Source organism: Myiozetetes cayanensis, unplaced genomic scaffold (assembly GCF_022539395.1).
Source record: "Myiozetetes cayanensis isolate MyiCay16 unplaced genomic scaffold, myiCay2020 scf41, whole genome shotgun sequence".
Classification (NCBI taxonomy): domain Eukaryota; kingdom Metazoa; phylum Chordata; class Aves; order Passeriformes; family Tyrannidae; genus Myiozetetes; species Myiozetetes cayanensis.
In genome coordinates this window covers 484132-499390 of record NW_026087643.1, presented here as the reverse complement: position 1 = coordinate 499390, position 15259 = coordinate 484132, and the positions used below count along the sequence as shown (strand labels likewise).

At 65.9% G+C, this 15259-nt stretch overlaps 3 protein-coding genes across 3 annotated transcripts; 2 read left to right on the top strand and 1 right to left on the bottom strand.

Annotated features, from left to right (window-relative positions):
• Positions 1–3120: 3120 nt before the first annotated feature.
• Positions 3121–6498, bottom strand: SDHC (succinate dehydrogenase complex subunit C). The gene is made up of 6 exons (XM_050330485.1): positions 6436–6498; positions 6109–6165; positions 5671–5772; positions 5510–5571; positions 4393–4556; positions 3121–3799 (listed from the first exon to the last, which is right to left on the bottom strand). Exons 1-6 carry the CDS (start codon positions 6453–6455, stop codon positions 3695–3697), a joined length of 510 nt encoding a protein of 169 aa, XP_050186442.1. The 5' UTR covers positions 6456–6498; the 3' UTR covers positions 3121–3694.
• Positions 6499–7920: 1422 nt separating this feature from the next.
• On the top strand, positions 7921–10255 carry MPZ (myelin protein zero). Its single transcript, XM_050330463.1, is given in 6 exon segments — positions 7921–8000; positions 8486–8652; positions 9007–9220; positions 9359–9494; positions 9586–9646; positions 9753–10255. Coding segments are annotated over 6 exon segments (921 nt in total). The 5' UTR covers positions 7921–7942; the 3' UTR covers positions 10038–10255.
• A 2524-nt stretch (positions 10256–12779) lies between these two features.
• Positions 12780–15236, top strand: NR1I3 (nuclear receptor subfamily 1 group I member 3). The gene is given in 10 exon segments (XM_050330442.1): positions 12780–13051; positions 13354–13484; positions 13821–13898; positions 13901–13992; positions 14137–14158; positions 14161–14317; positions 14407–14552; positions 14643–14759; positions 14849–14948; positions 15043–15236. Coding segments are annotated over 10 exon segments (1140 nt in total). The 5' UTR covers positions 12780–12884; the 3' UTR covers positions 15173–15236.
• Positions 15237–15259: the final 23 nt, after the last annotated feature.

The following is a 15259-nucleotide window of genomic DNA, read 5'->3' as shown; positions in this document are numbered from 1 at the left end:
GGAGAGACCTCCCTTCCCCCCAAAAAACCACCCCCGCCCCCTCAGGAACGCCTCGGTTCTTTATGGGGGGTTGGCCCTTTTACGTGTGTGTGTCCCCCATCCCCGCCGGGAGCTCAGAGACCCCACGAGACCCCCACGACCCCACTCCAGATCCAAGAGAACTTCCCAGAGACCCCCTCGGATCCCAGAGAATTCCAGGAGCACCCCCGGATCTCAAAGACCCCCACCAAGCTTCCAGAGACCTCCCCACTCCCAAAGATCCCACAGAGCTTCCAGAGACCCCATGGAAATCTCAGAGACCCCACAGAGATCCCAGAGACCCCACGGAGATCTCAGAGACCCCTCAGGCTCCCAGAGCCCCCCAAGATCAGAGAGACCCCACAGAGCTCCCGGAGCCCCCCGCCATGGATCCCAAAGCCCCCCCAGGCTCTGGGAGCCCCCCGTGTCCCCCCCACGGGGGATTTCTTTGTCACCGGGTGGGGTCGGGACAGCCCCAAAGAGGCCCCTGCCTGGTGTGTCCCTCCCCCCTCGCGCCCCCCACATTTCGGAATTGGGGGTGTTTTTTTGGGGGGTCCCGAGGAACTGGCACCAGGAATTGCTGTTTGGACCCAGGAAGAAAAAAAAAAAAAAAGGCAACAAAACCAAAGGACAAAAAAAAAAAAAAACCAAACAAAGAAAACAAAACACAAAAACAAAACAAAAAAAAAAAAAAAAAACGAAGGAAAGAAAAAGGTAAAGAAAATAAAATTGAAGCGAATTGAGAGGGGGTGTCGTGATGTGGGGACACCGCGGGGGGACAGGGACAGGGGCGGGGCCAGCGGGAGGGGCGGTGCTTGTAACAGTGACGTCACCGATTCGAACGGGCCGCCAGGGGGCGCCAAGGGGGCAGGGTTGCCCTGGCAACCAGAACATGGCAGGGCAGGTGGGGGGACAGGGGGACAAACTGGGACAAACTGGGACAAACTGGGGCAAACTGGGGAAAAGGGGGACAGGGGAGGGATGGAGGAGCGGGGGACATGGGGGATATGGGGGATCGGGGGAATGGGGGGATCGGGGGGCAATGGGGGATAAGGGGGGACATGGGGGACACTGGGGGGGCAAAGGGGGACACGGGGGTGCCCGGGGTGGTCCCGGCTCTCACCACCACCCCCACCACCCCAGTACGAGGACGCCTTCAACCCCCCTGCATGCAGTGCTGGACCGTGCCCCGCCCCTCGCAAGGTACCCCGGGAACCCCTAGGACACCCCAGGACCCCCAGGACCCCTAGGACCTCCCTCACCGTGGCCCAGCCCCTCCCTGGACCTGCAGGGACCCCCAGCCCCAGCCTGGATCCCCGAGACCCCCATCCCCTCCCTGGACCCCCTGAGACCCCCAGCCCTCCCTGGCCCCCCCGAGACCCCCAGCACCTCCTGGACCCCCTGAGACCCTCCAGCCCCTCTCTGGACCCCCGAGACTCCCCAGCCCTCCCTGGGACCCCAGAATCCGCCCCCGGATCCCCCAAGGACTCCCCTCAATCCCATCCCAGCCCCTCCCTGGACCCCCAAACCCCCAGGATCCCCCAGGACCCCCTCAATCCCAGCCCCTCCCTGGGACCCCCAGGACCCCCTCAACCCTGTCCCAGCCCCTCCTTGAGATCCAGGACCCCCTCCCAGCCCCACCCAAGACCTCTCCAAACCCTGTCTTGGCCTCCCACCCCAATCCCAGCCCTTGAGACCCCTCACCCCAATCCCAGCCCTTCGGGACCCTCTCACCCCAATCCCAGCTCCTTCGGGACCCCCTCACCCCAATCCCGGTCCCCTGGGACCCCTGACGCCCCCATCGTCCCCAGCTGCCCCGCCCGGACCCCCACCCATTCATCGCCGACGATCAGGGGCACCTCCTGCCCGGCGTGCCCCGCTCCCACGTGAGTCCCACGGGGGTTTTTTTGGGGGAAACCCCTGTGGGGGTGGAAGGGGAGGCATCGGATCCCCACCCCCTGTGTGTCCCCCAGGAGTCGCCGTAGGGCACCTTTGGGCACGTGGGAGATGCCCCCAACATCCCCCCGCCCTGGCTCGACCTGACCTCGCTCAGCGGGTCCGCGCGCCGAATCCTCCGAAATCAGCCCCAAATCCTGGGCCGGGTCTGCAACGGGATCCGAACCCGCGTCACGGGCAAGGTGGGAACACCCCCTCCCTCCCCAAAAAAACCGGGATGGGATTGGATGGAGGGGAGGAGAGGGGATGGGATGGGATGGGATGGGATGGGATGGGATGGGATGGGATTGATGGGATGGGATGGGATGGGATGGGAGGATGGGATGGGATGGGATTGATGGGATGGGATGGGATGGGATGGGATGGGATGGGATTGATGGGATGGGATGGGATGGGATGGGATTGATGGGATGGGATGGGATGGGATGGGAAGGGATGGGATGGGATGGGATGTGATGGGATGGGAGGGATAGAGGGGATGGGGATGGGATTGATGGGATGGGATGGGATTTGATGGGATGGGAGGGGATGGGATGGGATGGGATGGCAGAGAAACCACGGGAGAGGGGGGCAAAACAGGGATGAGAGTTTGGGGGATAAAGGGGGATTTGGGGATAAAGGGGAATTTGGGGATAAAGGGGGATTTGGGGATGGGGAAACAGGGAATGGGGGTTTGGAGGATAAAGGAGGAACAGGGATTGGGGATTTGGGGATGGGGAGGATCTCTGGACCACCCCCTCCTCAGGGACCCCCTGACCTCCCCCTTTCCCCCCTGCAGCTCCAGGAGCCTCGGCAGGCGCAGCCCCCAGGGAATCCTCTGGGAAGGCCCAAGGGACAGCACAAGGACCCCCACCCCAAAACCCAGCCCAAAATCCCCCCCAGACCCCCCCCAGCTCCTGAGCTTTGTGTGTGTGTCCCCCAAAAACCCCCATCCCCCAAAAAAGGGGAATAAAGCCTGGGAAGAGCAGGAAATCACGGGATCAACCCCAGATCCAAAGCCCCCCAAACTGGCCTTGGCTCCTCCCAGACTGTTGGATTTTCCAGGTTTTCCCACGCCAGGCCCCTCTGGGAAGCAGCAATTCCCCAAAATCCCAAAGGAGAGCCCCCCTTCCTTCCTGAGGTGTGGGACACAGGACACGCTCGGGGTGGAGGGGTCAGAGCTGCTTTATTCCAGAGGGGAGAGAAAAAATGCTTCCCAAGAGGGAAAAAAAGGGAATTCTCATCATGGGGGCTCCAGGAGTGGCTGAACTGGGGGATTCTGGGGGATAAGGGGCTGGAAAAAATGGGAATTCTCGCTCCCGGGGGCTCCGGGAGTGGCTGAGCTGGGGGATTCTGGGGGATAAGGGGCTGGAAAAAATGGGAATTCTCGCTCCCGGGGGCTCCGGGAGTGGCTGAGCTGGGGGATTTTCAGGGATCAGGGCAGGGATGCAGGATCGGGGCGGTGTCCCCTGTCCCCCCACCCCCTCCCGGGTGCCCTCAATGGGCTCCTTGTCCCGTTCCCACTCATGTCCCCAGTGTCCCCCCCCCGCCGCGGCCGTGGGGACACAGAGCCCCCATTGTCGCCAGGGTGGGGACAGGCGGGGACGGCCCCCGGCGCGGGCGGGGAAAGAAAGCAGCTCCGGCCAATTCCAAGGATTTTCTGGGCGGGAAGCGCCGCCTCTCCCCGGAGCTCCGGGACGGGGCGGGGCATTCCCAGGATTCCCGGCATTCCCGGCGGGAATCACAGCGCGGCCAGGGCGGCCGAGGAGAGCAGGGACAGCGCCAGCACCGCCACCCCCGACTGCGTCACCTGCGGCAGCCGCAGCCCCTTGCCCAGGTCCCAGGCCTGTGGAACACCGGGATGCTCCTGGGATCGGGGAAGGGCACGGGGGGGGAGAGTGTCCCCCACGTGTGTCCCTCCCCGAGTGTCCCTGCTGGGGGATGTGTCACCCCCTGCCAGGTCCTTCATGGGGACTCACCAGGTGCCCCATTCCCATCCCAAGGTGTCCCATTCCCATCCGAGGAACCCACTCCCCATCCCAAGATACTCATCAGGTGCCCCATTCCCATCCCAAGGTGTCACATTCCCATCCCCAAGGGCACATTCCCAGTCCCAAGACACTCATCAGGTGCCCCATTCCCATCCCAGTGTGTCCCATTCCCACCCAAGGAGCTCATCCCCAGTCCCAGGACACTCATCAGGTGCCCCATTCCTTCCCAATGTGTCCATTCCCATCCCAGATGCCCATTTCCAGTCCCAGGTGCCCCATTCCCATCCTACTGTGTCCCATCCCCATCCCAATGTTCCCATTCCCATCCCATTCCCATCCCCAGCGGTACCAGGTGGCGGATGCCGTTCCAGGTGTGGTGGGATGTTCCCACCCCCATTCCCATCCCCATCCCAATCCCATTCCCATCCCAGGTGTCCCAGGGCCGTACCAGGTGGCGGATGCCGTTCCAGGTGTGGTAGGACAGCGGCAGTGCCAGCAGGAACTTGGCCGAGCAGAGCAGGGCGGGGCCGAGGCTCAGGGCCCTCACCTGGGCCAGGTAGTGGGGGAAGGGCTCGGGCAGCAGCAGCGCGGCCAGGCCGAACAGGGACACGCCTGGGGGGCACCCAGGGGGTCACAGCCTGGGCTGCCACCCCCTCCATGTCCCCACTGTGGAGGTGACACGGCCCAGGCCACCTCCCAGGACACCCCCCATGACCCCACTGTGGGGGTGACACGGCCCAGGCCACCCCCCATGTCCCCACTGTGGGGGTGACACGGCCCAGGCCACCCCCTGCATCTGCCAGGACCCAAATGGGGCTGGCCCCGACCCCCTAATGACCCCCAGGGGTGTCCCAAGGGTGTCCCATCACGTCCCAGGGTGTCCCATCATGTCCCAGGGGTGTCCCAGAGTGTTCCAGGGGTGTCCCAGGGGTGTCCCATCACGTCCTGGGGATGTCCAGTCATGTCCCATCACATCCCATCATGTCCCAGGGGTGTCCCTGTTGGTCCCCCCATGTCCCAGGGGTGTCCCAGGGGTGTCCCATCATGTCCCAGGGTGTCCCATCATGTCCCAGTAGGGTCCCAGGGGTGTCCCATCACATCCTGGGGATGTCCAGGAGCAACCCAAAGGTGTCCCCCCATGTCCCATCATGTCCCAGGGGTGTCCCATCATGTCCTGGGAGTGTCCCAAGACTGTCCCATCACGTCCTGGGGATGTCCAGTCATGTCCCATCACATCCCATCATGTCCCAGTAGGGTCCCAGGCGTGTCCCAGGGTATCCCATCATGTCCCAGGGGTGTCCCAGGGTGTCCCATCACGTCCTGGGGATGTCCAGTCATGTCCCATCATGTCCTGGGTATTCTGGGAGCATCCCAAAGGTGTCCCCCCATGTCCCATCATGTCCCAGGGGTGTCCCAGGGATGTCCCAGGGGTGTCCCTGTTGGTCCCCCCATGTCCCACCATGTCCCAGGGGTGTCCCCATTGTCCCCCCGTGTCCCAGGGGTGTACCATGGGTGTCCCCCCGTGTCCCAGAGCTGTCCCCTTGGTCCCCTCCCCCCACACCCACCCAGGCTGAGGGCGACGCCGGTGCCGCGGTGGGTGATGGACATGGCCATGGGCAGGGACCACCTGCAGTGGGAAACACACGGAGTTACCCCCAAAACCCACGGCAGGGGGCCCTGGGGGGGGTGTTGGGGTGCCCAGGGGGTGGATTTTGGGGGGTCTCACTTGTAGATGGTGACGTGGGGGGACAGGGGCCGGTTGGACCTGGTGTTCTTCTCCCAGAAGCGACTCATCTCCTCCCTGGCCGTGCTTCCCATGGGGATAACCCTGGGAAAACAGGGAGAACGGGGCGTAGGGGGGGGGATTGGGAAGGGTCTGACCCCCCCTCAACAGCTCCTCACCCCCCAAGCCACCCCCCCAAAATCCTGGGAGGGAAATCTCCCAAGGAATTCCCCCCAATCCCAGCATGGGGGAAGAGCAAAATCAATGGGATTTGAGGGGGGGGGGGCTCCAAAATCTCCCCCTCCCCCCGGATGGGGGATGTCCTGGAAACATGGGAATTGTGGCCAAAAATATTCCCTGGATGGATCCCTCTGGGACAGAACTTCAGCCCAGTTGCTGCCAGGCTGTCCCAGTCTCTCCCAGTCGCTCCCAGTAACTCACTGCTGCAGGGTCGGGCCGGGGCCCAGCCGGGCCAGGAGGCAGCGCCGCCCCAACCCCCTGGAAAAGAGCAGGGAAAAGTTTGGGAATGACCAAAAAAACGGGATGGGGGGTGACATTGGGGGAGGGGGACTTGTGGGGGCCACGGGAGGGGTTTGGGGGTGACACGGGGGAGCACCGGCCGTGACACCCCCCAGACCGCCGTGTGGCCCTGGCACACCCCGTGTCCCCCCCACGTCCCCCAATGTCCCTCAAGACCCCCAAACCCCCGGTGTCCCCAAACCCCCGGTGTCCCCAAGCCCCCGGTGTCCCCAAACCCCTCGGTGTCACCTCAGCGCCAGGGCCGCCATCTTGGAGCCGCGGCGGCGGAAGCGACCTTGACGTCACTTCCGGCTAACGGCGCGAGAGGGGACACCGGGATAAAAAAATGGGATAAAAATGGGATAAAAATGGGATAAAAATGGGGTAAAAATGGGATAAAAATGGGATAAAATGGGATAAAAATGGGATAAAAATGGGATAAAGTGGTACTAAAGTGGGGTAAAAATGATGTAATAATGGGATAAATATTGGGTGCAAATGGGGTTAAAATGGGATAAAAACGGGGTAAATCGGGGTAAGAATGGGATGGAAATGGGGTGAAAATTTGGTACAAATTTTTAGGATAAAAATAGGATAAATTGGGGTAAAAACGGGATAAACCCGGGAGAAATTGGAACTAAATCAGGGATAAACCTGGGATAACAGCAGGATAACATCCAGGATAAACCTTGGATAACACCGGGGTAAAACCTTGGGATCAACCTGGGATAAAACCCCGGGACTGTCCGGAATAAACCTGCCATAAATTCGGGAGAAACGCCCTCCCCCCCGAAAAAAAAAACGAAACCCCCTCAAAATTGCCCCAAACCCCCCAAAATTCCAAAACCCCCCCAAAATCCCCCCCAAAAACCACATCCCAGCCCCTCCCAAATACCCCTTAAGACTCCCAAATATTCCCCCCAAAAATCCCTCCCAAATCCCTGATTTCCCATGACCCCCCCAATCCCTCTTTATTCCCCACAAATCCCTCTTTATTCCCCCAAATCCTTCTTTTTCCCCCCAAACCCCTCTTTATTCCCTCAATCCCTCTTTATTCCCCCAAATCCCCGTTTTCCCCTCAAATCCCTCTTTATCCCCCCAAATCCCTCTTTTTTCCCCCAAATCCCAAATTTTCCTTCAAACCCCAAGTTTTCCCTCCAAATCCCTGGTTTTTACCCCAAATCCCCGTTTTTACCCCCAAATCCCAAGTTTTCCCCCAAATCCACTGTTTTCCCCAAATCCCTCTTTTTCCCCCAATCCCTCTTTTTCCCCCAAATCCCAAATTTCCCCCCAATCCGTTTCCCTCCAATCCCGGTTTCCTCCAAATCCCTGGGTTTTCCCCCAAATCCCTGGGTGTTTTCCCCAAAATCCCAAATTTTCCCCCAAATCCCTCTTCCCCCTCGCTAGGGAGCCGTGGGGACCCGGAGGGGACCCCGAGGGTGGTCCAGGACGGGAGGGGACACCCAACCGCCCCGTGTCCCCCCATGTCCCGCCGTGTCCCCCCTTGTCCCCGCGTGTCCCCCGTGTCGCATTCCAGCCCCGCCGCCCCCGCCCCTCGGGGAATGCGCTGGTGACAAAGACCGCAGTGTCCCCTTCCCCCCGCCTGCCCTAAATGTCCCCTTTGAGCCCCCCGTGTCCCCCCGCGTCCCGCTCCCATTGGCCGCGCTCCGGGGTGCAGCTGCCTCGGGGCCACCCTAAAAACGCGGCGCGCGTGGCCGTGTCCCCTCCGTGACGGGACGGCAGCGCCACCACCGCCATGTCCCCGAGGGCCACCCGCACCCTCCTGCTGCTCGCCGGGCTGCTCGCGGCGATGGGTGAGCCGGGGGGGACACGGGGGGGACACGGGTGGGGACACGGGTGGGGACACGGGTGAGGGACACGAGGGGGGACAGGGGGCCCTTTTTAGGGGGTGGTCGTGGGGCTGGGGGACACCCCCCCCCCACGCGCGGGGGTTGGGGACTGTCACAGGTGGGGATGGGGTGTGGCACTGTCACCTCCCTGGGGACACGGGGAGTCGGGTGTGGCACTGTCACCGTTCTACCAGGAGGGTCCCAGCACCTGTCACCTCCCTGGGGGCACAGGGAGGGGGTGGCACTGTCACCTCCCTGGGGACACGGGGAGCAGGTTTGGGGCTCCTGTCACCTCCCTGGGAACAAGAGGGGGTCGGTGGCACTGTCACCTCCCTGGGGACACGGGACGGGTGTGGCACTGTGGTGGCCGCTCGGTGACGCCTCCCGGCGCCGGGTGGCGGTGCCCGCGTGTCGGTGGGGGGTGTGACAGCCGCGTCCCCACCCCCCAGGAGTGTCGCGGGTGTCCCCGATCCACGTGTACACGGCGCGGGAGGTGTACGGCACCGTGGGCTCGCGGGTCACCCTGTCCTGCAGCTTCTGGTCCAGCGAGTGGATCTCCGAGGACATCTCCATCACCTGGCACTTCCAGGCCGAGGGGTCCCGGGACAGCATCTCCGTGAGTGTCCCCAGCTGTCCCCAAGTGTCCCCAAGTGTCCCCAATTGTCCCCAGCCCCAGCACTCGCTGTGTCCCAGCTGCAGCCCCAACAGGACAAGTCCCTTCCCCGCGGGTCACGCCGTGTCCCCCCCCCCGCTCTGTGGTGACACCGGGGTGTCCCCGTGGTGTCCCCTCGTCCCAGTGCCCACCAGATCTCCGTGCCAGTTGTGTCCCCTCACGCTGTGGTGACACTGGGAATGTCCCCGTGGTGTCCCCTTGGCGACTCCCCCTCTCGCTGGGGAGGGGTGGGTGTGTCACCTGCCACCCCCCCCACCCCGGGCACGATGTCACCGCTGTCCCTGTGTCCCCCCCCAGATCTTCCACTTCGCCAAGGGCCAGCCCTACATCGACGACGTGGGGAGCTTCAAGGAGCGCATGGAGTGGGTGGGGAACCCGCGGCGCAAGGACGGCTCCATCGTCATCCACCGCCTGGAGCCCACGGACAACGGCACCTTCACCTGCGACGTCAAGAACCCCCCCGACATCGTGGGCAAGTCCTCCCAGGTCACCCTCTACGTGCTGGAGAAAGGTACGGGGCGGGGAGGGGACACACGGGTGCCCCTGTCCCCTCCCCGCTGCTGGGGGGTGACACGGTGCCACTGCCCGCTGCTGGGGGGCTGACACGGTGCCACTGCTGGGGGGTGACACGGTGCCACTGTCCCCACAGTGCCCCCCCGCTACGGCGTCGTGCTGGGCTCGGTGGTGGCCGGGGGGCTGCTCGTGGTGGCCGCGCTGGTGGCCCTGGGCTACGCCACCCGCTCGTGCTGGCTGCGGCGCCAGGCGCTGCTGCAGCGACGCCTCAGGTGAGCCCCCCCCCTCCCTAAAAACCTCCCAAAGTGAGCTTGGGGAGGGGGCACAACCCTCCCAACCCCCCTGTCCCCCCCCAAATTGCAGCGCCATGGAGAAGGGGAAGCTGCAGCGCTCGGGCAAGGACGGCTCCAAGCGCAGCCGCCAGGTGAGTGCCCCGGGGGGGCGGATTGGGGGCACAATGAGAGGGGGGGTCTCCCCTCATCCCGAGGGGGTGGGAGGTGAATTGTCCCCCCCCCGCGCTGTCCCCGCAGGCCCCGGTGCTCTATGCCATGCTGGACCACGGCCGGGCCGCCAAGAAAGCCAAGGGAGCCCCCGGGGATTCCCGCCGGGATAAGAAATAGCGGTGGGAGGGCAGGGAGGGTCCCGCGCCCCCCCCGGCCCCGCCCCGGCCCCCCAAAGTCGTCATGACCATCGAGATGGAGCTGCGGGGGGAAGGGGGGGCCGAGCCCGCCCCGGAGCCCCCCGCCCGCTCGCCCAGCAGGGGCAGCCTGGGGAGCGCCCTCAGACACATCATCCACCCCAACTCGGGGGTTTGACCCCCACACCCGCCCACGGCCCTCCCCCAGCACCCCCACACCCCACCCGGGCTCGGGACCCGGCGAGGAGCGGGGTGTGGTCCTCGCCAAGGGTCCCCCCCGGCTTTGGGGACACCCCCGGGGTGGGGGTGGTGGGGGGTGGGGGGTCCCGTCCCTACCCAGCCCCCGGCACGGAGGGAATTCCTCTCTTGGGACACTCAAAGCCACCACCGGATTTTGGGGCGGTGCTCCCCCCTCTGGGGACCATGTCACCCCAAAACCCCGAGGGAATTTGTGTCTCTTTGACCCCGATTTTACTCCTTTTCTGGCCGTTTTCTCGTCTCCCCCCGCGACCGACCCCGAATGACGTCGCGGGGTGGCCCCGTCACTTTGTCCCCTCCCGTCCCTCCCCATTAACCCCCCCCAGCCCATAACCCATCCCCCCAAAAACCGGCTGGAGCCCCGCGGGGGCGAGGCTGCAGCCGGGCGGGGGTCGCTGCCCGTGCCCACCACCCCACCCACCCCACCCACCCCACTCAGGCACCGCTCCCACCCCACCCCACCCCCGCCACGCGTGTCCTGTCCGTGTCCCCTCCCTGTCCCCGCGGTGCCGTTAATAAAACTGACATCTCCGGGACCCCCGTGCGAGTCTGGTCCTGGAATTCTGGCTCCCACCGGGATGGAGGAGCCCCCCCGGAGCTGTCCCATCCCCCGAGGATAATTGGCCTTTCCTAATAAGTCTGCACAGCCCGAGCCCGCCGTGTCCCCGGGCCCTGCCCACGGCCACTGTTTTTCTTTCCAAGGAGCTATTTCTGGGTCTCCCCGCCCGATCCCGCCCTTCCCGAGCCCCCCGCGGGCAAAATCCCCTGGAATTCGGGGAGGGAAAAACTCCCCCCAAATCCCATAACTTTATTCCCCCCCCCCCTTTTATCCAGGGCTGAGACCCGGCAGGGGATCTCCAAATCCCCCCAAAAACCACAGCCCGCCCTCCTCTTCCTCGCAGTTTATTCTCTGGCGGTGACAGGAGGGTGGGGAGGGGATGAGGGACCCCAAATTTCCCGCGTGGGGGACCCGTGCGTGTGTCCCCCCCTGCCCCCCGGCAGGTGCCACCTCTGGGGTGGGACAGGGGGCTCCCCTGGCTTGGGGACACCGGAACGGGGGGATCCCCGGGGAACTGGGGGGCTCTTTCCACCCCCGTCCACTCCGGGGGGACACCCCCCGCCCCCCCACGGACCCCCGCGTGTCACCCCGGGGGGTTCCCAGGGCAGGGAAAGGGTCGAGCCCCCCCTCCCCGGCCCCCGTCGCGTGGCGGGGTCAGGGCGGGACCCTCCCCACGGGGGTCCCCGCGCGGGTTGGGGGTCCCGGGACCCCCTTCCATCATCCTCAGGGCGCCGACTCCTTTTTCCGCCTCTGGAATTTGCGGAATTTCCCTTGGATGGCGAGTGCCGCGCGCTCCGTCTCGGGCGCGCTCAGGTCGATGTCGATCTCCTCCTCCTCCTCCTCCTCCTCCTCCTTCTTGGGGTCACCGGCCTTGCCTGGGGGGGGCACACAGGACAGGGGGTACCCTGGAGACAGCCTGGCACCCCCAGGGGACAGCCTGGCACCCCCAGAGTCACCCCAGGGACCACCGGGTACGCCCAGGGGGGACACTGCCACCCCCAGAGTCACCCCAGGGAGCGCCGCTCCCCCCAAATCAGGATGTCCCGGGGTGACACGGGTGACGGGGCACCCCCCGGGCCGCCCCCCACGCGTGTCGGGGGGTCCTCACCTTCCTCCTGCCCGCCGGGAGCCTCCGCCGCCGAGGGGGGGTCATGGGGGCTGCGCTGCGGAGAGAAGGGGGTCAGGAGGGTGACACGGGGGCTCCGCTGTCCCCAAGGTCCCCCCCGCTGTCCCCCGAGGGTCCCCCGAACCTCCAGCCCCCCCCCCCTTTCCCGTGGGTGCAGCATCCTGCCCCCCGTTCCCGTTCCCGGGATGTGCCGATGCTGAAACAGCGGGAAAAGGGGGAAAAGCCGCTGGTCCCGGTTTGTTCCGACCTGCGTGGACCCCTCCGAGCCCCCCACACACCTCGCTCATGTCCACGCGTGGCCGCGGCTGCTCTCGCTGTGCGGGACCCGCGCCCCCCCCACGCCGCTTTTGTAAGGGCGGGGCTGATTGACAGCCAGCGCAGCCAATGGGGAGCGAGGGCGGGGCCGCGGAAACGCCCTCCTTTGGGGGGGGGACACGCGGGGACATCGCGGGGGCTTCGATTGACACGGGGGGGGAGATGGGGGTTCAAGGGGGGCTTGGGGGGACACGAGAGGTTTGAGGGGACACGGGGATGGGGAGCTCACGGGGCCGGGACACGGGGTGTCTGTCCCCTGCCTGTCCCCCCGCCTGTCCCCTGCCTGTCCCCCACACCTGCCACACCTGTCCCTCTCCTGTCCCCCCACGCGCTGCGTGTCTGTCCCGTGTCCTCCCCCGCTCCAGGTGCCACCTGTCCCCTCCCCGCCCCACGCTCTGTCCCCGCCTGTCACAGCCGCGCTCAAGTTCAAGGTTCAAACTCCACGGGGCTCTGCCTGGGACCGGAGGGGACACTCAGGGACCGGAGGGGATACTCAGGACCGGAGGGGACACTCAGGACCGGCGGGGACACTCAGGGACCGGCGGGGACACTCAGAGACCGGAGGGGACACGCAGGGACCGGAGGGGACATTCAGGGATCAGAGGGGACACTCAGGGACCGGAGGGGACACTCAGGGGACCGGAGGGGACATTCAGGGATCAGAGGGGACACTCAGGGACCGGCGGGGACACTCAGGGACCGGCAGGAGCACGCGGGGACCCGCAGGACACGGTCAGGGACTTGGGGCTGTCCCCGTGTCCCCAGCCATGTCCCTGTCCAGCCCCTCGGACGCAGAGCGCAGCCCCCGCCCCCCGCAGGGACCCCGGGACCCCCCGGAGCCCGACGGGGACAAAGTGTGTGCCGTGTGCGGGGACAGGGCCAGCGGGTACCACTTCCACGTCATGAGCTGCGAGGGATGCAAGGGCTTCTTCAGGTGGGGAACACGGGGGGGAAATGGGATGGGAGGGGATGGGGTGGGAGGGGATGGGATGGAGTGGGAGGGGATGGATGGAGTGGGAGGGGATGGGAGGGGATGGATGGGATGGGAATGATGGGATGGCATGGGGTGGCATGGCCTGGCATGACATGGCATGGGACAGCCCCACAGACCTGGGGAGCGGGTGGCACAAGCACGGGGTCACCCAGCGGCTCCAGGTGACAGTGGGGACACCCCCAGCCCCTGCTGGCCCCGTGCTCCCCCGGGGACACGCGGTGACAGCGCCGGTGCCCCCCCAGACGCTCCATCATCAAGGGGGTGCAGTTCAGCTGCCCCCTGGCCCGGCGCTGCCCCGTCACCAAGGCCAAGAGGAGGCAGTGCCAGGCCTGCCGCCTCCAGAAGTGCCTCGACGTGGGCATGAGGAGGGACAGTGAGTGACACGGGGGGACACCAGGGGGATGGGGGGACACTGCGAGGGGGGGACAGGGGTGGAGGGGAGAGGGGACGTGGGGGATAAAGGGGACAAGCAGGGGACAAGGGGGGACCTGGGACAGAGAGGAGCAGCCTGGGTGGGGTGGCAGGGGAGGGGACGGCAAGGGGACGGGGCACAGAGGGGGCAGCGGGGGGGGAGGTGGCAGCGCGGGGACAGCGGGGCCGGTGTCCCTCCCTCCCTGGTCGCTGTCGCGGCCGCTCCCGCTGCCCGTGGCGGGGGTGGCAGCGGTGACAGCGGTGACAGCGGTGACAGCGGTGACGGTGCCGCGGGCAGTGATCATGTCGGAGGAGGCGCTGCAGCGGCGGCGGGAGCGGCGGCGACAGCGGGGACAGCCCGGGGGACAGCCCGGGGGCTCACGGCAGAGCAGCAGGAGCTCATCGACCTCCTCATCGCCGCCCACCAGCGAACCTTCGACTCCAACTTCTCCCAGTTTGCCCACTACTGGGTGAGGGGGTTGGGGGGGAAAACGGGACCCCGCTGCGCCCACGGGTGACCCCACTGTGCCCACGGGTGACCCCACTGTCCCCACGTGCACCCTCCCTGTCCCCACAGGTGTCCCCCCTCCCTGACCCCCGTGTGTCCCCCCCAGCCCGCCGTGCGCCTGTACATCCCCAGCCCCCGGGCCGGGCGGGGCCGCAGGGGACTCCCCCGCCGCTCCCCACGGAGGACGTGCTGCCCGACGTGTTCTCCATGCTGCCCCACTTCGCCGACCTGAGCACCTTCATGATCCAGCAGGTCATCAACTTCGCCAAGGAGATCCCCGTCTTCAGGTGCGTGGGGATGGGGGGGTGAGGGGGGTGGGGGGAGCACACGTGGCTGGGAGACCCCAGTGATGCCCCCCTGTGCCCACCCCCACCAGGAGTCTGCCCATCGAGGCCCAAATCTCGCTGCTGAAGGGGGCCACACTGGAGATCTGCCAGATCCGCTTCAACACCGTCTTCAACGCCACCACCAAGGCGTGGGAGTGCGGCCAGCACTGCTACACCATCCGCGACGGCGCCCTGGGTAGGGACCCCCAGGGGGGGTTTGGGGACATCCCTGTGCCCCCCCTTCCCCGGGTCACTCTGTCACCCCCTGTGTGCCCCCCACACCCAGCCGGGTTCCAGCAGGTCTACCTGGAGCCGCTGCTCAAGTTCCACGAGAGCCTGAGGCGGCTGCGCCTGCACGAGGCCGAGTACGCCCTGCTGCAGGCCATGCTGCTCTTCTCCCCAGGTGGGCACGGGGGGGGGCAGCTGGGGGGCACAGGGGGGTGTGATCCTCCCCCCCGGGGTCCCACTGACGCCCCCTGACCCCCCCCACAGACCACGCCGACATCGCCGAGCGCGACCGCATCGACCAATTCCAGGAGAAGGTGGCCCTGACCCTCAAGAGCTACATCGACCACCGGCACCCCGAGGGCAGGTGGGGGCGCGGGGAGGGGGTGGCAGCGTCCCCTGGGGGTGGGGGGACACAGGGGACAAGCCAGCAGGTCTGTGGTGTCCCCCCCTGCCCCCAGGTTCCTGTACGCGAAGCTGCTGCTGCTGCTGACGGAGCTGCAGACGCTGAAGGTGGAGAACACGCGGCAGATCCTGCACATCCAGGACCTGTCGGCCATGACCCCCCTGCTGTCCGAGATCATCAGCTGACCCCCCCCCTCGAGGTCCCCAAGGGCCACCACGGGGCACAGAGTAAAGCTCCTTTATTTATGCAGCCCATGTGTGTCACTGGGGGGG

Coding starts and splice junctions, on each gene's coding strand:
- SDHC (XM_050330485.1), bottom strand. CDS start 6,455: ATGGCGGCCCTGGCGCTGAG. Junction 5,773..6,108: donor CCCGGCCCGACCCTGCAGCA/GTGAGTTACTGG, acceptor CTGTTTTCCCAG/GGTTATCCCCATGGGAAGCA. Junction 5,572..5,670: donor CCCCACGTCACCATCTACAA/GTGAGACCCCCC, acceptor TTCCCACTGCAG/GTGGTCCCTGCCCATGGCCA.